Source organism: Mesoplodon densirostris, chromosome 4 (genome assembly GCF_025265405.1).
Source record: "Mesoplodon densirostris isolate mMesDen1 chromosome 4, mMesDen1 primary haplotype, whole genome shotgun sequence".
In the NCBI taxonomy this organism is placed as follows: Eukaryota; Metazoa; Chordata; class Mammalia; order Artiodactyla; family Ziphiidae; genus Mesoplodon; species Mesoplodon densirostris.
Window position 1 is genome coordinate 51,077,273 of NC_082664.1, and position 20,567 is coordinate 51,097,839.

The 20,567-nt window shown below is 42.1% G+C and overlaps 1 protein-coding gene across 3 annotated transcripts in view; it reads left to right on the forward strand.

Annotated features, from left to right (window-relative positions):
* Positions 1-5,776: 5,776 nt before the first annotated feature.
* The window catches only part of TRIM9 (tripartite motif containing 9), a 104,682-nt gene continuing 89,891 nt past the window's right edge, over positions 5,777-20,567 (forward strand). For all 3 annotated transcript variants that reach the window (XM_060096221.1, XM_060096222.1, XM_060096223.1), the window contains exon 1: positions 5,777-6,903. In XM_060096221.1, the coding sequence (XP_059952204.1) occupies positions 5,785-6,903 (1,119 nt within the window). In that variant the 5' untranslated portion in view covers positions 5,777-5,784. The remainder of the gene's footprint in view (positions 6,904-20,567) is intronic.

Below are 20,567 nucleotides of genomic sequence, written 5' to 3' on the forward strand. Positions count from 1 at the left end.
ACCATGCTATCCTTTTTAATGGTAAATCAAAACTTAACCTTTCAAATCTCTTTTATGGAGGTTGGTCTATTTAAGCTTTCTACTTTGAAGGATTAATTCAGTTAATATATTATTTTGCCAGGAAAATATCCATTTCTTTAAATTTTAAAATTTGTTGTCATTGAGTTTCACATAGTACTGCCCCCAGGTTTGTTAATTGTGAGTTATATTGTACTTTCCATTATATTAATAGTTATATTTCCTTTCTCAGGCCTCATAATGCATGCATATATTTACTCTTAAGTGAAAAAGAAAAGATAATAAGTAATCCCTCCAACAAAGATATTCTATTTCTCACCTATCCTTTCACATTTTTTCTCTCTCCCCAATTCTGAGGTCCTCAGAATACTTTTACTTTCCCATCAGCTCCTTACGCATCTTGTGGACTCTAAGATTCATTTGTTATTTAGTTTAAAATCCTTCTCAAGTATTTTTCTTAGATGGAATATGTGAGCACTGTATTCTCTAAATTCTTGCAAAATCTTTTTTTAACCTGACAATCAAGTGATCTCTTGGCTGGCTATAAAATACTTAGACGTCTTCTTTTACTTCTAGTAGGCTGTAGACTTTATCTCACATTCTTCATGCCTTCAGGGCTGCAAAATAGAAATCCAATGCCAATCTGATTCTTTTCTTTTTATAATTAAGTTGTTTCTGTCTGAGAGCTTGTAGATGTTCTTTTTTCCTTGGAGTTTAAGAATTGTATCTGCATGTGCTTGGGTCTTTTTTTAAAATCAATGTCATGTATAATTCTAAAATCCTTTCAATCTGTAATCTTATATCTTATATCAGGAAAATTATTTTTTTCAGTTGTGATCTTTCCTCCATCTGTGCCTTTTCCTCTTTCTAGGATTCCTATTATTCACAAGTTGGGTCTCCTGGATTTATTCTTCAGCTGTTTTACCTTAATATAAGATTCATTAAATTTCCATCTTCCCAGATTCTCCTGTCTACCCTTTCCAAAGTATTAGTCCCATATTACTTGTAGTTAGAAACAGAATTTGAATAAGGTCATGTTCCAGTAGTACTAAGTGGGCAAAATACTCTTAATTTACTGTAATTATTACATAATTAAAAAGAAAAAATATCAACAATAAATAAATATGTATGTTATTAAAGGATGGCACAAACATTATAAGTTTAAAATTAAATATTATGGGTTAAGTTACCCCATTAAAAAAAGTTTCCTCAAAATTTCTTTTGAAATAGAACATCACCTCCATTACTTTCAAATAATGCAATTTTTACAAACCACATTCAGCAATATCCTTAATCACAAAATAACTACAGAATATTTTTATCTATTTGTCAGAGAATCTTAAAGTGCCAGAGCCTTTAATCAGCTCCTTTCATTGATTTTTTTCTCCCTGTAACTAAGGATTGATGGCACTAGAAGAGAACGTGGAGGGAAGGGAGAGAATTCTTTCTCCTCTGAGTGTTCATTCTTTAGTATCAGAGACAATTATGTTAATAATCAAGCATTGTAGTCAAAAGTAAATAGGAAGGCACCTAAATTTTTCATTGGAAAACACTTGTCTTTAAAAAAAATGGAAAAGCTGCTAGTACATTTTAAATTTGCTCAACTTATTGGTAAAGAACATTATTTGGGTGAATAGTAGGTTTCAGAGGCACTTTACATAAATGAGAACATCTGCAGTCACCCCAGGAATGATAAAATTACAGGGCCGTCAATCCTCATGCTTCAGGGCATGGGGCTGATCACCAGCTGGAAGAGAGAAGATAGTCCCTATAGTATTTCTATAGTATCAACTACATTCAGATTTTTATTTCCTTTAAATACAACTCACTGGAGCTTTGTAAAGTACATTATGGCCAAATACTGCAACATGAGGGGAAAATATAAAATATTTTAGAGAAACAAATTCAAGAAAATGCTAAACTATCAGAGAAGGTATGCAGAATAAGCATAGAAGTTAAAAAAGATCATTTGGTTTACAAGCAGCTCATGCAGCTCAATAACAAAAAAACAAACAACCCAATCCAAAAATGGGTAGAAGACATAAATAGACATTTCTCCAAGGAAGATACACAGATTGCCAAAAAACACATGAAAGAATGCTCAACATCATTAATCATTAGAGAAATGCAAATCAAAACTACAATGAGATATCATCTCACACCAGTCAGAATGTCCATCATCAAAAAATCTAGAAACAAATGCTGGAGCGGGTGTGGAGAAAAGGGAACACTCTTGCACTGTTGGTGGGAATGTAAATTGATACAGCCACTATGGAGAACAGTATGGAGGTTCCTTAAAAAACTACAGATAGGGGCTTCCCTGGTGGCGCAGTGGTTGAGAATCCGCCTGCCGATGCAGGGGACACGGGTTCGTGTCCCGGTCCGGGAAGATCCCACATGCTGCGGAGCGGCTAGGCCCGTGAGCCATGGCCACTGAGCCTGCGCGTCCGGAGCCTGTGCTCCACAACGGGAGAGGCCACAACAGTGAGAGGATCGCGTACTGCAAAAAAAAAAAAAAACTACAAATAGAACTACCGTACGACCCAGCAATCCCACCACTGGGCATATACCCTGAGGAAACCATAATTCAAAAAGAGTCATGTACCAAAATGTTCATTGCAGCTCTATTTACAATGTCCAGGACATGGAAGCAACCTAAGTGTCCATCAACAGATGAATGGATAAAGAAGATGTGGCACATATATACAATGGAATATTACTCAGCCATAAAAGGAAACGAAATTGAGTTATTTGTAGTGAGGTGGATAGACCTAGAGTCTGTCATACAGAGTGAAGTAAGTCAGAAGGAGAAAAACAAATACCGTATGCTAATACATATAAATGGAATCTGAGGGAAACAAAGGTCATGAAGAACCTAGGGGTAAGACGGGAATAAAGATACAGACCTACTAGAGAATGGACTTGAGGATATGGGGAGGGGAAAGGGTAAGCTGGGACAAAGTGAGAGAGTGGCATGGACATATATACACTACCAAACGTAAAATAGATAGCTAGTGGGAAGCAGCCCCATAGCACAGGGACATCAGCTAGGTGATTTGTGACCACCTAGAGGGGTGGGATAGGGAGGGTGGGAGGGAGGGAGACGCAAGAGGGAAGAGATATGGGAACATATGTATATGTATAACTGATTCACTTTGTTATAAAGCAGAAACTAACACATCATTGTAAAGCAATTATACTCCAATAAAGATGTTAAAAAAATCATTTGAGGTATTTATCACACACAGAGCCTGACAGAGAGTAGAGCTCAGCAGTTTTTGAATGAATGAATGAATGAATGAACAAAGAAAGAAGTCCCAGCCTCACCAATATTTGACCTTCAGAACTTTGCTTATCCTCAGTTTACTCATCTTTAAAATGGGGATAATTATACCCATCTCTTCTTGTTATTACAGAGATTGAACTAGGTATGCATGTAAATAAATTAACTTACTTCCTGGAACAGTGTGAACACTAAACAAATGATAGTCATTTAAATCTCCTGGGTTTGATTTAGCTAATCCTGACCAAATAGATCTAACAAATCATCTCAATATATTTCATATTTCATAGATTTCATATATATCTGTCACAGGTCTAGAGACTGGGAAGTACAAGATCAAGGTGTTGGCAAATTTGGTAACTGGTGAAGATCCTCACAGTGGTGGTCTTCTCATGGTAACCTCACGTGATGGAGGGGGCAAGGGAGATTTCTTGGGCTACTTTTATCAGAGCACTAATCCCATTCATGAAGGCTCTGCCAAGGGCCACACCTCCTGATACCCTAACCTTGGGAGTTAGGATTTCAAGGTAGGAATTTTGGGGCGACACTTTCCATAGCAGATGTTATACTGTGATAAGCAAAGTTCAAACTCATAAAAAGAGTAACAGCTGCACACCTTGAAATGTCCAAAGCACTAGCTCAAGGCTACTACAATCAGCCAAACGCATATAAAACTCATTTGAAGGATTGTAAATTATGAGTGGTACTGACGCTCCTTTCTAACAATTTATTAATTATTAACTACTTGTTATTAGCAAATTCTCTTGGGACCTATAAATTAGATGTATCCTGCAAATAGATAATGTTCCAACCTCGAAGAAGTTCAATGTTTATAAACAGAGTACATATGCCTTTGGATGCTCTGGACTCAACTAGTTAAAAGCTAGGTTAAAAATAAATCACATAGAAATCAACTACACTCCAATAAATTTTTTTTTTTAAATCACATAGCATTTGTAATTAACATAACTTAAAAAACAATGAAAACTGTTTTCCCCAAACAATGATCATGTGCTGTTTTTCCAGCAATTGAAGGTGGGAAAGATAACCTAGTTTACGGACTATTTCTCCAAGATCAGGGTTATAAAAAGTCCTTTTTTTTTTTTTTTTTCTGCACAGTAGAGTGATTTAAATGAGCTGCATATAATCAAGTTACCTCTTTTTTGGAAGGCAGAAAATTGGAAGATTTGTTAAAACTTGGAAAGAAATTTTGTCATTTACTTCATGAATCACTCAACAAAACAGCCATGTGCAATTTCAAATAAGTTATTACCTCAGAATATCACTAAGTCACTTAACCTAAATATGAGTTTTTTGTTTTTTGGATTTTCTTTTTCGCCATCATCAAATCAACAGTTCTGCAGGCAAGGGGCAGGACCAATTACCTTCAGCGATGTTTGGGGAGAGGGAGAAAAATGGAGCTTAATATATGAGGACTAACACTAGAACTAGGCTCCCACCATCACCATCACCTCTGGCACTTCGCTAGAAGAAACAGAAAGAACCCATCATTCTGGAAGCTGTGGTAGATGCTCGGGCCACATAACACTGAATAAAGTTATTTGGAATCACACACTGAGACTCGACAGTGACACAGTGATTCATCTACAGAGCTAGTTTACTAAACTATGGGCACTCAGAAATAAGCAACCCATTCCTGCCTCAACTGAACCAAAGGTTCTACTGGCCTTGTGAAAGCTCAGCCAGGTGCTGAGAGCCCCGGTGAGAGGACAGCTTTGGGGGGAGGGGGACTGAAGAGGGGACAGAAGCTCTTTTACATGAAGAGGGGATATAGAGACACGTTCACACCACAGGGTAAGAAGCCTCTGGGCCGAGCCTGAATTGAAAGCGTGAAATGAAGGGGGCATAGATTTTAACTAATATATGGAGCCTTTACGTGGGTCGCGTAGTTTAAATCTCACAGCAACACTAGGAAATCGATATTGTCAATCCCCTTTCAGACACCAGGAACTGGGAGAAAAAGAAGCGAGAAGGCTCCTGCCAGGCCTGCGCCGTCAGAACCCCGGGATGCAGGAGCGCAGAGGCCGGCTTCCGTGGGTTCCTGAGCGGGAGAATGGCCCGGCTGGGGTACAGAAACCTAGGCCTGGGTGAGGCGCCAGCAACGATAGAAGGTGGGGTCTCCCGCGCGGCGCAGCACTGGCGAGCGGAGATCGGCGCGGAGACTACAGCTGCAAGCCAAACGCAGACGCCGGCGACAGGAACCAGCCCCTCTGCCAGCCCCCTCGCAGCGGGGAGGGGTTTCTCACGCCCCGCTCTTGGGCGACTGAGCCGGAGGTCGGAAGGAAGCGGGGCGAGGGATGAGTCATCCCGCCTAATCCCTCCTTCCCGGTACCCTCGCCTCCGCACGCCAGCCCCCTCCCGAAATCATGCAGCCCGAAGCGAAAACTCCCCTCATCCTCAGAATCCTCCACCTAACCCGCTGTGGCCTGCGGAGGAGAGGAGAAGGACGGGGCGTGTGGCCAATGAGAGCTTCGCTCTCTCGCCCGCCGCCCAATAAGCCTCTGCTTACAGGCTGGGGCGGGACTAGAGGGGCAGGAGGGGGCGGTCCCGGGTTGGCGCTCGGCGCCGCGGTTCGGTGGCTCACAGAGAGAGCGCCTCACAGGGAGTCGGCGCCTGAGCGACGCGGGAAGGCGCCGCTGACTGCCAACGCCACAGCCGCCGCTGCTGGCCAAGGTGCTGGACACGACAGGCCGGCCGGCCACCTCATCAGTTCAGGCTTCATTTGCAGCCGCCGCTGCTTCGCTCCCAGCCAGGTACCCATGGAAGAGATGGAAGAAGAGTTAAAATGCCCCGTGTGCGGCTCCTTCTATCGGGAGCCCATCATCCTGCCCTGCTCTCACAATATATGTCAGGCGTGCGCCCGCAACATCCTGGTGCAGACCCCAGAGTCGGAGTCGCCCCAGAGCCGACGGGCCTCGGGCTCCGGGGTCTCCGACTATGACTATCTGGACCTTGACAAGATGAGCCTGTACAGCGAGGCGGACAGCGGCTATGGCTCCTACGGGGGGTTCGCCAGCGCCCCCACTACCCCGTGCCAGAAGTCCCCCAACGGCGTCCGTGTGTTCCCCCCGGCTATGCCACCACCGGCCACACACCTGTCACCGGCCTTGGCCCCGGTGCCCCGCAACTCCTGTATCACCTGCCCCCAGTGCCACCGCAGCCTCATCCTGGATGACCGGGGGCTCCGCGGCTTCCCCAAGAACCGCGTCCTGGAAGGGGTAATTGACCGCTACCAGCAGAGCAAAGCGGCAGCCCTTAAGTGCCAGCTTTGCGAGAAGGCACCCAAGGAGGCCACCGTCATGTGCGAACAGTGCGATGTCTTCTACTGTGATCCGTGCCGCCTGCGCTGCCACCCGCCCCGGGGGCCCCTAGCCAAACACCGCCTGGTGCCCCCGGCCCAGGGCCGCGTGAGCCGGCGGCTGAGCCCCAGAAAGGTCTCCACCTGCACAGACCACGAGCTGGAGAACCACAGCATGTACTGCGTGCAGTGCAAGATGCCCGTGTGCTACCAGTGCTTGGAGGAGGGCAAACACTCCAGCCACGAAGTCAAGGCTCTAGGAGCCATGTGGAAACTGCACAAGGTGAGTCCTAAGAAAACCCACCCCTAACTCCCCGCGCCTCTGATCCTCCGGTTTTGCAGCAGACGATCCCCCTCTTCTACGCACAGTGCCTCCCAACTGGGGCGCAATGCAGGTGCCTCCAATATCTGCTTCCCCCGTCTGGTGCATTGCAGGAAGCGTAGGGGACCGTAAACGGCGCACAGGGGAGTTGAACCTCTCCAGAGAGTTGAACCTCTCCAGAGAGTTGTTTCGGGGATGCGTAGAGCGGGTCTCCCGGTGTACGCTGCCTGCGAGCCAGGCTTAGGGCGCCCCCTCCCCGCCGCGGACGTGCAGCTCTCGGCGGCCACCAGCGTGCGGGAAGGCATTGAGTAGCTGGGCCGATCCGCGGCTGTGCTCAGGGCCGCCAGGGAAGCTCCAGGGCAGAGCCGGTTGTGGGGCTCCGGCCGTGGTCCCCGGAGAGGAGGTGAGCGCGGCTGGGCGGCGCGGACCGCTGGGTGCTGGAGCTGCTGGATAGGCTGGAGCCTGGCGTCGCAGCGGGGATGGGGAACACGCCGCGAGCTGAATACTGATAAGTCGGCGCTGGCCCAAGCCCAGCGGCAGCGCGGTAAGGATGCGGGTCCGGGTGCTTTGCGCACAAGAGGTGTGCGAATGTGGAGTGGGGTGGAGAAAAAAAAAAAGAAAAAGAAAAATCCTGTAGTCGTCATGGCAACACGGCCTGAAGGCTGCGGCCCTGACCCTCGCGGAGGGGATCTGGGCTGGAGTAGCAGGACTGGAGGTTTCTGCGCGCTCGCGGCCTGAAAGCTAGGCAGGTACATCTCCCAGTCTCCCAGGGTAACCCCCTCCTATCGATCACCCACACATCCATTTGTCCAGAGTCTAACCCTTTTCCTCACAGTCAGTAGTTGTCTGTGAAAATTTGGGGACACCTGTTACCAAATTTATCTTTCTGATGTCATTTGATGGTACCTCCTCCAAAGCTAGCCTCCAGAACAGGGCCTTTAACGACTTGTTAGGTGATGCCACTCCTCTGTTCAAAATCCTCCAGTTGACCCCCGCGTTTCTTAGATGGTTCTTAGGATAGTCCACCAGGACCTCACATGACCTGTTCCCGCTTGGCCTCATCGCCCTCATTTCCTCCCACTCCCTCTGCTTAAGCCACGCAGTCCCTCTTGCTGTTCCTCCACCAACACCAGGCCCCTTCTGGACCGGGGGCCTTTGCACTTGATGTTCCTTCAGCCTGCATCTGAACAGTTCACTCTCTTGCCTCCTTCAGATCATTACTCAGATGTCACCCTTGCAGTGAGACCTTTCTGAACCCCTTGGTTCCCTCCCCGCTTTATTTTCCTCAGTAGTACTTACCACTAACAGGGATGCTATATATTTTAACTATCATGTTACTTTTGTATTTATCTATTGCCCCCCCCCAACATACACACACAAAATAAGCTTCGTGAGGAAAGAGATCTTTATAATGTTATTGTCCACACTGCTTAGAAGGAAGGGAACCACTCTTGAGGAGATGTACATGAATTGGACTTTTACTTTTTAAATAATCGACTTAATTGGCGGTGCAAAGGGCAAGGCAGGGGTTCAGGACTGTTGTAGGGAGGTTTTCTTCACATCATTGAGTTGCAAGCCCCAGGATGAGGCACGGCAGTAGAGATGGTGTTCAGGCATCCGCTCTGCCCCACTCAGGGTTTCCTGGCATTCCTTGGAGACGAGAAAGGCTAGCCTTTGAGAGAGGCCTTGGGGTTAAGGAGGGGAACATTGATATTTTATTTGCAGCAAGAAAAAATAAAATAAAATAAAATAAAACAAAACATCAGCAATCAGGGAGCTCAACTCAATACTGAATGGGATCCATGTTTACAGTCATTTATGTTCTCACATATAGTCTATTAAACTGTATTAGTACTGATGGAGAGACTTAATTCAGCACAAATTTGAGCTCCCCTCCTAGGCACATGCCACTATTTTTTAAACACTTCAATTTGTTTAAATGATGTTTAATTTTGAAAGTTTTCAGAACTTTAGTTCATGGCCAATTTTTTCTTCATATTATGATTTCACTCTTAAACTGCTAACTATAGCCTATGTTAAATTGCCCTACAAAACTCTCCTTGGAACTAAGAAACTAATCACTTGTCTGGAAAAAGAACTTAGAGGCACATGCTAATTAGGATGGTCAAACCACTGCATTATTCTTCTGTGAAGAAGAGCCTATACTTTATCCATTAAGACAAAAGGCAGCCTTTAAATCTCCGCCAAGCCCCGTGTAGATTTGAAATGTTAAACCATTTGTTTTATCAGTAATGGACATTGTGAGTAGACCCTGTGGTGTGGACAGGGTTGAAATTTGGATGTGTGCTAAAAAAGAATAATGTAAAGCCCTTCAGGCATGACATAAGTAGGCTAGGAAGGGAATATTGGTTCATTTTTTTTAAAAGACCATTTCTTCTCTGATCTTTTGCACATTTTTTCAGAAGAGTAAATAGTTATATTTTTGTTCAGTCAATATCAAGATTATTAAACTGCCAATAAATATAAGGCAGAAGGATGACAGATTTTAACATTCACTTATCATCTGTTAGATGAACAACAAACATTATTCCCCCACTTTATCTCCTTAATAAGGTAATGTGATAACGTGCGATTTTCTCCTATGTCTTATTTATCTTCCATCCTCACAAAAAGCTTATGGGCCAGAATTTCTATGTCCTTCAAAACATAGGAGAGCAAAGAATTACACTAAGTAGTTCTCCCAAAGTTGGGCAGTTAGTTATCCACGCAAGTTATCACTAGACCTGAAAGTTTTCATTAATATTTAGTCATTTCCAGTGATAAAGAAAACCCTGTGAATAACTGATTCCCTCAGAAAGTCATCATCTTACACATTTAAGACAAAATGGTTGAAGTTTATCTTTTAAATGGTATTAAAAACAACTAGTTGAAATTCATTAGTTGTCAATTGACTAAATTAAAATATGTTTCAGATATAGATGGCCTTCAAAATCCATGAAAAATAATGCAGGAAGTGGCCTTATAGGGCAAATATCTGGTGACCCTTTTTACTTAGTATCAGCACTTGCTCTATTCCTTATCAAACTTAGGTTGGTGTAAAGAACTGCTACTAACATAAAAAAAGATTTTGTAGACATTTTCATATAGGCAATTGGAACCATTATTATTACTTTGTAATTTTAGCAATTCATATTTCTAAATCTAACATTATCCTTGAATTCTTGGTGTATTTTATCAATCACTGAATCAGTAATATATTTGTAACCATTCCTTTGTATTTGTACTGTTGAGCAAGAATTTTCTTTTCCTTTGTACTCTAAACACTGACTATTCATTCTGAATCTTGTATCAAATGTTATTTCTCTATTACCTTCTTTTTTTAAACAAAGACTTGCAAGTTAAACATTTAAAAATAAACCATCAGTTATTATGCTTTCACCTTCAAAGCCTTCTGGAAAAAATACCTGCTTTGTAGTATGGTGGCATCTCATCAAATATTTGTGTAGTAAATGTGTTATTTAATGTAACCAAAGTGGTGTTCAGTTTTATATATATATATATATGAATATATATATTATATATTATATATTATATTATAATTATATATTATATTATAATATATATACATATTATTATATATATTATAATATATTACATATATTATATATATATATATATCAGCAGTAAATACAATATAATCTAGATGTCCGTATGGTAAATGTAACACGTAACATATGTTCATGTTTTTAAATTCTTAAAAATTTACTTTTAGTATAATCAGAACGTTCTTTGAGCAATGTAAATATTCTTACAGGTATTAAGGAGAATGTTACAGAGGAATGAATTGTTCCTCTTTGTGCTGAGGCAAAAATAGAACTAGATGAGGTTCTGGGTTCCAGACCTGATGCTGCCACTTACTCGCTGGTAATTTTAAGCAAGTCTATAACCTCTCTGTGCTTCCTACACACAGGATGTAAAGCACCTAAAACTATACTTGTGAAAATATTTTGAAAAAGTAATTTAGGTGTTTATAACTTACTAATTTCAGTTTGGCAAAATAGAAAGTTTTTGCGTAAAATGGAAGTTATTGTCTCACTAGTCAACAGTTACTGCATAAAAATCTCATCCCCCAATTTGGGATAATTTGCTTGCTCCTTACAGAGCACAAGGTGCCATACAAAGGCTACTCTTAAAGGTGGCCTAAAAGAGTGAGCCAGATCCTCATGGGTCCTCTGAGAATAGTCAGTTGAATTAACCCCAAGGAACAAGGACACACACAAAGATTTATTTGTATTTTTTATTTTTTATTTTTTTGTGGTACGCGGGCCTCTCACTGTTGTGGCCTCTCCCGTTTCGGAGCACAGGCTCTGGACGCGCAGGCTCAGCGGCCATGGCTCACGGGCCTAGCCGCGCCACGGCACGTGGGATCTTCCCGGACCGGGGCACGAACCTGCATCGGCAGGCGGACCCTCAACCACTGCGCCACCAGGGAAGCCCTTATTTGTATATTAAACAGAGGTATTTTGTTTTTCAATTACAAAGCTAAAATGATAACTGATATGATTCAGTTTTGAAGATATTATCACTTTTGAAGCAGCAGAAATTGTTCTTCCTGTATATACTATGAAAAGATGCTATTAACTGGAATTTCAGATCAACTCACAGTTTTCATAAAGTTAGAGAAAACTGTCAAAGCCATCTGTCATTGAGTAATAAATATAATGCACAGGCAAAAATTATCCTTACCACGAGTACAATAAATTGCACTTCTCTCACCTAAGCACCTTTCAAAGTGTGTGTATTCGTATAACCTAGCCTTGGCACAGAGGAGGCTAGAACCTATTCTATGATAAATGTTTAAGAAAAAAATAGTTCTAAATAATATTGTGTTTTATCAGTTTTATCAGAGATTATTGGTGGTAAGGAACAGAAACCCACATAGGGGATCTCAGAGGATTTCATGGGAAATAAAATCAACTCACAGGGAGACTGGAACTGGAAAGCTAGAGATTAAATTCACTTCTGTGTATCAGTCAGCTTGGACTAAGTTATGCTGCAGTAACAAACAATTTTTTTGTTTTAAAAAAACAAAAAATTAATTTTTTAATTAAAAATTAATTTTTTTTAATTCTCAATTAATTACAACAATACCATATAATTTCTTACAATAATACCCACTGAAAGTCAGCTCTGGCCCTTCTTCACATCCTCCTTATTCTTGAACTTAGGCTGAAAGAGCATGTTGGGAACACACCAACCTTACAGCAGAGAGAAGGGAGCAGAGCAGAACCACTTAATAGCGCTTAAAGTTTCCACTCAGACATTGTGTCTCTTCTGCTTACATTCCATTGGCTAAAACAAACCATGTGACCAAGACTGACATCCGTGCTACAGGAAATTCACTCTTCCAACAGAGAAAGGCACCGAGAAGAGCCTTGTAGAGGAGGACAGAATATTTTGAACAAATAATACAGTCTGGCATATGCCGAACTCTCTCATGCCTCCTTCTCTCTCTGGATGGGCTTCCTTGGGCTGCACAAGGCCTGATATGACTCCTCCAGCCCCAGTGCAGCATGACATTTCAGTTCAAGTATCCACTCTCATCTAACTACTGTCTCTGTGTCTCTTAGGCCACATTTTGAAGTTTAGGGGAAGAATGTGATTGGCCCAGCTTGAGTCAGGGGTTTACTGATGGCTGCCTAGGTCACAAGCCCACCCCTTTAGTGAGGTGTGTGCAGAAGACTTGGGTGAGATAAGTGAGGCACTCACCTTGGGTGAAAAACACAAGGGGGTACCAAAAACTCAGTAATCAGGATAAAAAATATTGTAAGGCAATATCTTAAAAAACAAAGATGAATACAAAAAATCCATGATGAGCAGAATATCAACATTTTAAATGTTGATCAGTAACAGTGCCATGCTGAGCCATATTGGAGCCTGAGTTTGAAGGGAAAATCAGTAGTATTGATCCTATCTTTGTTTAAGATTTTGCTCTTTTGTTCATCATGTATTTTGGGGCATTCATTTTTATTTTTAAAAATATTCCATTAAAATATTAGTGTTGACTACTGAGGTTTTTTGGCACCCTTTTAAATTCTGCATCCAAGGAGAGTGCCTTACTCCCCTCACCCTAGTCCTGGCCCTAATGAACAGACACTTGATACAAACCTGGCTCCTGGTTTCACTGTTCAGCTGGAGGAAAGCCCAGGGCAGAATGCCTTTGTGAGCAGCAGGGACAGGGAGGCACTGACGGCGCCTCTTGTACAGTCTAAGAAGAAACCATTCTGAGTGCAGAAGAAAGCCTTTTTGCTCTCCCTGGATCTTCTGCATTTTAAATACAGCACTAATTTCTTGAGATGCTTCAAAAGTGGAGCAACAGGGGCTTCCCTGGTGGCACAGTGGTTGAGAGTCCGCCTGCCGATGCAGGGGACACGGGTTCGTGCCCCAGTCCAGGAAGATCCCACATGCCGCGGAGCGGCTGGGCCTGTGAGCCATGGCCGCTGAGCCTGCACGTCCGGAGCCTGTGCTCCGCAACGGGAGAGGCCACAACAGTGAGAGGCCCGCGTACCGCAAAAAAAAAAAAAAGTGGAGCAACAGAGTTGATGAAGAAAAAGAAGACAGAAAAGGGTAGAGAACACTGACAGCTATAGCTCAGTGCTTCCTCTCCCCAGTAATGCTCCACCACCAAACAGTTTGTGTGGTTATTCCTACTGCTATTATATATTATGGTAATGTGGCCACCTAAGAGCAAAGTGATCCCTCACTTGGCTTGTGTATGAGTGGAGGAAAGAGGACAGAAGGTGCCAAAACACAATTTTTCACTAACTTCAGGTGCCTCTTGAAAAGTATGTGATTGGGTTGGGAGTGGGGGGAACCATATAGTTTCATTTCAATAATTCCATCTATTTGTTAGAAGAAAAGAGTGTATAGCAACCATAGAGTTTGGTGTTTTGTGTTGTTTATGTTTTGGTCTCATAACGGCAGTATTCTTCTTACTTAGTTAAGTGCTTCCCCACACCACCACATTCCTGCCTCTGTTCAGTCCTTGTGATTCTGGTGGGCTGCCAATCCAGTGCTCTGCCTTACTTGGCCAAGTGGGAGGGCATGTGACATAGACCTGACCAATCGTCACACCCTATCCCACTGGCCAAAGTGATTAATTCAAAAAATGAGCACATGAAGCAAGCCAATCCAATCAGAGTCCTCTTCTGAGGTTTATAGATACTGAATCAGGGACAGAAGAGCATTGCTTTCCTCTGGGCTTGTTGCAGCTAGAATTAAAGCCAGAGGTGTCTGTGTCCCTGCCTCTTTCTCTTCCTCTTACATTAGTAGAAGAAAGTAAGGCAATCCCCAGAGTTACAGAGGTAAGAAACAGAGACTTCTGAGAACACTATTGAGTCCCTGGAACCCTTCATAACCCCTTTCTACTCCCTCCTGCCTTTCCAGTTAGGTGAGTCAGCAAACCTCCCCCTCCTTTTTCTCTTTGGCTAGTTTGTATTGGTTTTCTGTCACTTTCAACTGAGATTTAGCACGTATAAACATTTGTATCTGAAGATACTAATTCTTATTCATTCTAAGTATTATCTCTAGAATACTATAGTTGGAAGGCTGCATTCTGATGCCATAAATACAAAAAAAGCAGTTTTGATTCAATGAAGCAGAAATTATATAATATTTAATCTAACTCTGTCTACTCGTTGACCACTGTGTAATCTTCACTAGTTTTTGGCTAGTCTCCTCTATTCTTATTGAGAGATTGCTTACAAAGAAGCCTCATGGATTTTTTTTTAACCAATTCTAAATTACTTGGCATATATGGTGATGTTACAGTTAAGACCAACAGACTGGACAGGGAGGTTCTGAAATCAAACTTCTGCCCAAAATCAATTTTGTTTGTTTTCAAAGGCAAGAAACTTCTGAAGATATGCATGTTGTTTTGACCCATTCTCTAGGTGGGAATTTTTTTAAGTGTGTCCCCTCGAAGTTTCCATAATTAAATAAGGTTGAGACTCTCTACTCTACACATGCTCCTGGTGGTCCACATTCTGCATTGTTATATCCATATACCGATCGATCCTGAAACAACGAAACCTACTTGGTTCAACCTAGAATTTTCCAAACTTATTTGACTTTGGAAACTCTTTTCTGTTTGTTCATTTCCCTTTTTTTTTCAGCTTTTTGAGACGTTATTGATGTATATATAAATTTAAGGTGTACAACATGATGATTTGATACATGTATATACTGTAAAATGATTACCACAGTAAGATTAGTTAACACTTCCATCTCCTCGCATAATTATCTTTCTTTTTTTAGTGATAACTTTTAAGATTTACCCTCTTAACTTTCAAGTATATAATATAGCATTTTGAATTATAGTCACCATGCTGTACGTTAGATCCCCATAACGTTTATCCTATAGCTGGACATTCGTACCCTTTAGCCAACATCTCTCCACTCCCCACCCCCACCCCCAGCCCCTTGCAACCACCGTTCTACTCTCTACTTCTTTGGGTTCAGATTTTTTAGATTCCACATATAAGTGAGAACATACAGTATTTGTCTTTCTCTGTCTGACTTACTTAACTTAGCATAATACCTTCAAGGTCCATCCATATTGCCACAAATGGCAGGATTTCCTTCTTTTTATGACTGAATAATATTCCATTGAATGTGTGTGTGTAGGTGTGTGTGTGTATATATATATATGTATATATGTATATATATATATCACATTTTCTTTATCCATTCATCTGTGGATGGACACTTAGGTTGTGGAAGCTCTTTTTGCTTCCACACAAGTTTGGGAGACATCATTCTAGGCAATGACTAGCCAATAAGTCAGTAAGGAGGTCAGTGTTCTTAATTTCTTGTCTGTGCAGAGTAGACTACTCTAAAACTCCACCCTGCAGATAAATGTCCCTAATTAGCCTATCCTTAAATCTTATGTTAAATCTAAAATATTAAAAGTTAAATTTATGTTATTCCTTAAATATTAAAGTCAAAGACAAAGAGGTAAAGCAATTATATAAATTTTGTAGTATGTATGTACATATATTTAATATATGTTGCTTCTCTTTCTATTTAAATAACTGAAAAATGATTTTGGACATCAGTAATACTAATGTAACATAATTAAAAATAACTCATCTACTTCTGACTACTTTTACACTTTGTATACATGATGCCCAATGACTGGCTTGATTGAGTTTTTCATTAAATTGTGATAGAAATAGATTTTGGTTTTTGTTTTGTTTTGCAATACGCGGGCCTCTCACCGTTGTGGCCCCTCCCGCTGCGGAGCACAGGCTCTGGACGCGCAGGCTCAGCGGCCACGGCTCACAGGCCCAGCCGCTCCGCGGCATGTGGGATCTTCCTGGACCGGGGCACGAACCCGCGTCCCCTGCATCGGCAGGCGTTCTCCCAACCACTGCGCCACCAGGGAAGCCCCAGAAATAGATTGTTTTAAACATTCTTTTATAAAGCACAAAAGGACAATATTAAAAGGTCAAAACTGGTGCTGCTCTTGTAACAACAGAGCAGAACAATGTGTGAAAGTTAAGAGTAGTACTTTGCCTGTTACATCCCAGCCTTTCTAATATTTTCATATAGACATTCAGGATCAATTTTTAACCTTGGAAAAGGAGTTAGTATAAAGTGGCCACCAGCAGAGAACCTAGATTATCAGAGACCATCTAGGTTTTGTCAACAGCATGTCTAATTCATCCCCCAAAACATCTCAAAGCCAAAAACCACTGTCCTGGGGTGTTCTCACAGCAGTTTTATCCCTAACCTGAAACTGGGCCCCTGTCTTAAACTGAGAACTATCTCACAGTAAGATTACTCGGAAAAACCCAAGCAGAATGCACAGAAGGCACTTGACATCATTGTCAAGGAAATTGTCATTCCACTTCTGTTTGGCCCTGACTTTGCCATCTTTTTAACTTTTCTGATTTACATTGCAGGTACAGCCATAGTCCCACCTGCCTGTCTAAGTTACCTCTTCCTTCTTGACCTTCATGGCCTTCCAGCTTCCCCACCAGCCCTCTCCCAGTCCACCAGGCCTCCCTCCACCATTTTCTTAGACTAGACCTTCAAATCACCCCACTAAGCTTGCCAGGCCCAGCTCACAGGAGCCAGCCTCAATAGCCTTGCCCCAGAGCAGCATGCCCACCGGGAACCTGGGTGCAGCTCTGCATTCCAGCAGAGCCTCTCCTGCACCAGCAGAACTCCCACCCCAGCTGGGTTTAATTACAGACACTTTTTTTCCTTAACTGTAGAAAGAGTTTTCTTCATTTTGACTGATTGATTTTAAGCTGAAAGAGCAAGAAAACTCATCTTGAATTTCTAGTCATGAATAAAGAAACATCACTGACTTTTCTGTCCTCAACACACCTGTCTCTAAAGACTCGTCTACCCCATGGCTTCAACTCCCACTTGTACCTGCATGTCTGGAACAGAACCGGTCCTTTCAGTGCCCTGCCTGTTCACAGTGTGGTCCCAAACTCTGTTCTACCTTCTGTGTGCCCCACCCACCAACCCCCGCAGAGCTTCCATCTTTGTGTTCTAACACTGAACATCCTCCCACTGTATTATAATTGCATATTTTAGAATCTCCCATTGGACCCTAATAACTCAAAGTCGTAGACTTTTCTTATATATCTCTGTTTTCCCCCATTTCTGCACTCAGAAAATGTTTTAAAAAGGTTTGTTTAATGAAAAAAAGAATCAGTACGAAAAAGATGAATGATTAGCAACATATCCTAATATTTTGTTTCTCATATGAGCCTGACTGTAATAATTAGACTTGAAAACCTGTATTTCACACTTTTTGTTAAAAATGTGCTGAACACTGGGACTTCCCCGGTGGTCCCGTGGTAAAGAATCCGCCTTACAATGCAGGGGACATGGGTTCGATCCCTGGTCAGGGAACTAAGATCCCACATGCCGCGGGGCAACTAAGCCCACATGCCACAACTACTGAGCTCTTGTGCCTCAACTAGAGAGCCTGTGGGCCGCAAACTACAGAGCCCACGTGCTCTGGAACCTGTGTGCCACAACCAGAGAGAGAAAACCTGCAGGCCGCAACTAGAGAGAAGCCCGCACACCGCAATGAAGAGCCCACATGCCGCAGCTAAGACCCAATGCAGCCTAAAGTAAAATAAATAAATAATAAATAAATTATTCTTTTTAAAAAAGATGTATTGAGCACTTACTATATGCGAGGCACTGTTCTAAGCCCTTTCTAGCCACTTTCTCATTTAATCTGCAGAATTCACATATTTTCCTCTGAGAAAACTGGGGCACTGGGACTTTAAAGGTTATAAAGTCGTACCAGTTGTAAGAGGCAGAGCCAGAGGTTGAATCCAGGCTGACTCCAGAGCTCCTGTGTCGAACTGCTCTTCTGTCCTACCTTCTGATAATCCCAGGAAACATATGACTGCAAAGCACAGTTTTATGTTCTTATAAATTCAATGACATAACTGAGATCTTTTAGTTCTCACGTATGAAAATTAGTGAGAAATTAAAAGTCATTTGTTTCCTAAGTCCCCTTGTGACAAAATAAATTTAAAGAGGAAAATAGGGGGTAGAGGGAAGGGAGAGACAAGTACGTTGAGTGTTCCATAGACCAGATCATCAGAAGTGTGCTGGATACCTCGGCCTTGTCAGAACCAAGCAAGCGACAGATAGGCAGTAAGGTTCTGTCAGCTCAGCCAGGGATTCATTGTCCTCTTCTAACAAAATAATCATCTTTAAATTTATAGGCAGAAATGATATAAAAGAACAAGTAGATTTTTTGGCATTTTAAGTATATTTCTGTAAATCTAAAACATTTATAAGTCTATCCTGGAAAACATAAAAATGCATTCAAACCTGTAAGCAGTTATTAATCCTGTTTACTTTCAGTTTTTTCTTGCACCTTTTGCCAAGATGGTTAAAAAAAATTATGTGTATTCCTGTTCAAGAAAAGACCTAACCTGCCTTTTACCATAAATATAAAAAGGGATACGTGACCTGGAAAAGCCTATTGTTTAAGAATGGATTAAAGCACAACCAAATAAAATGGTTTTTCATAAGCCTTGCATAGAACCAGAACTGCACATTTTATCCTAATAGCTCTGACCAAAGCAGAAACTGTTCCTTAAAAATTAGCTTGGGAAGTAGAATGCTGAACCTTGTGTGTTGCTGTGGGAATAACGACCTTCTGTCATTAGCCAGTACACATAGATGGTTCATCCTCATCTACTGCTGATTTATTCATTGAAGCTGACTGAGATTTTTCTTTATCCTCTCTTTACTCTTACTTTCCTTGCAGCTTGCATGTTAAGAAGCAACTGTTTGACACCAAACGCTTATCACTCTCTGCCACGCTCCAGGAAGAGCCTGCGAGAGGGCCATGCTGCTCTGACCTGTGCTGTTTATCAATCTAAGACATTATCTAGTCTCTGAACAAAGCCAGTTGCAGAGAGAAGTAAATGTGAACGTAAGGGATTAAACAGTTTCTACCTAAGGCAGGTCTTCGTAACAGGCTTTTTGATTTTGTAAGGAGCAAATGCTCAGAAGGTCAGATATACACAGATTCAGTTATAGTTATAACTCACCCAAAGCCAAAGGGAAGTGACTTTATAACATAATCTACCAGTTTTGATCATCTGTACTTTAATTTCTTTTCATCAGTGCAAATAATCAACAGCTGATTTTACTATAGATGTGTGTCCATCACATAGTGCTACTTACTGAGGGTATTTATGCCATCACCCAGACACACCAGTTCATGAACTTGAGAAGATGGTGTCACTTGTGCTATGCCATCCCTACCCCCACGTCTATGAAATGTTATCCCAAGAGCATTAGTCACATAAAATCAAATGTAATATTGGACTTTCATCCAATCTAATAAATCTTACATGGCACAGATAAATCTATGGTGCTTTTAACAAGCAGTTATTAATGATTTTATTGACCTTCAATCATCTGGCCCAGACTCAGCAAGGAAATACAATAAACAGTTTTTAGCACACAGTCAGTGCAGTGTGAAGAAGCTCCATGTTTACATTCAACTCGTGTTATCTGGCTACCTTCTGCCATTATGGAAGCAAATCTGCCGTTGGTGGAAGTAAAATATTATTCAGAATTTAATAAAAATTTCTCTACATTCTACTTGGAGGAACAAAAAATACGGAATATAGGAACTTGTATGAGCAATGAATTTCCAGGCTAGCTTCAACAAGCATGATAAGAAAGTGTACAGAGTGTAACTACCATTCCCTTACCATTCAAAAACGGCACCTTTGGGCTTCCCTGGTGGCGCAGTGGTTGAGAGTCCGCCTGCTGATGCAGGGGACATGGGTTCCTGCCCCGGTCCGGGAGGATCCCGCATGCCGCGGAGCGGCTAGGCTCGTGAGCCATGGCTGCTGAGCCTGCGCGTCCGGAGCCGGTGCTCCGCAACCGGAGAGGCCACAACAGTGAGAGGCCCGCGTACCGCAAAAAAAAACAAAAAAAACCCAGCACCTTTCGACCTGAACTAAGAATGGTTGCCTTGGTCACTGTATATAGAAATTTTGTGGAAAAGTTTGACTTCACAGTAAGGTCCTGCTATGTAGGTTAAAAAACATATTAATAAATATGGGTATTAATTGGCAAGTCAACACACAAATATTTTA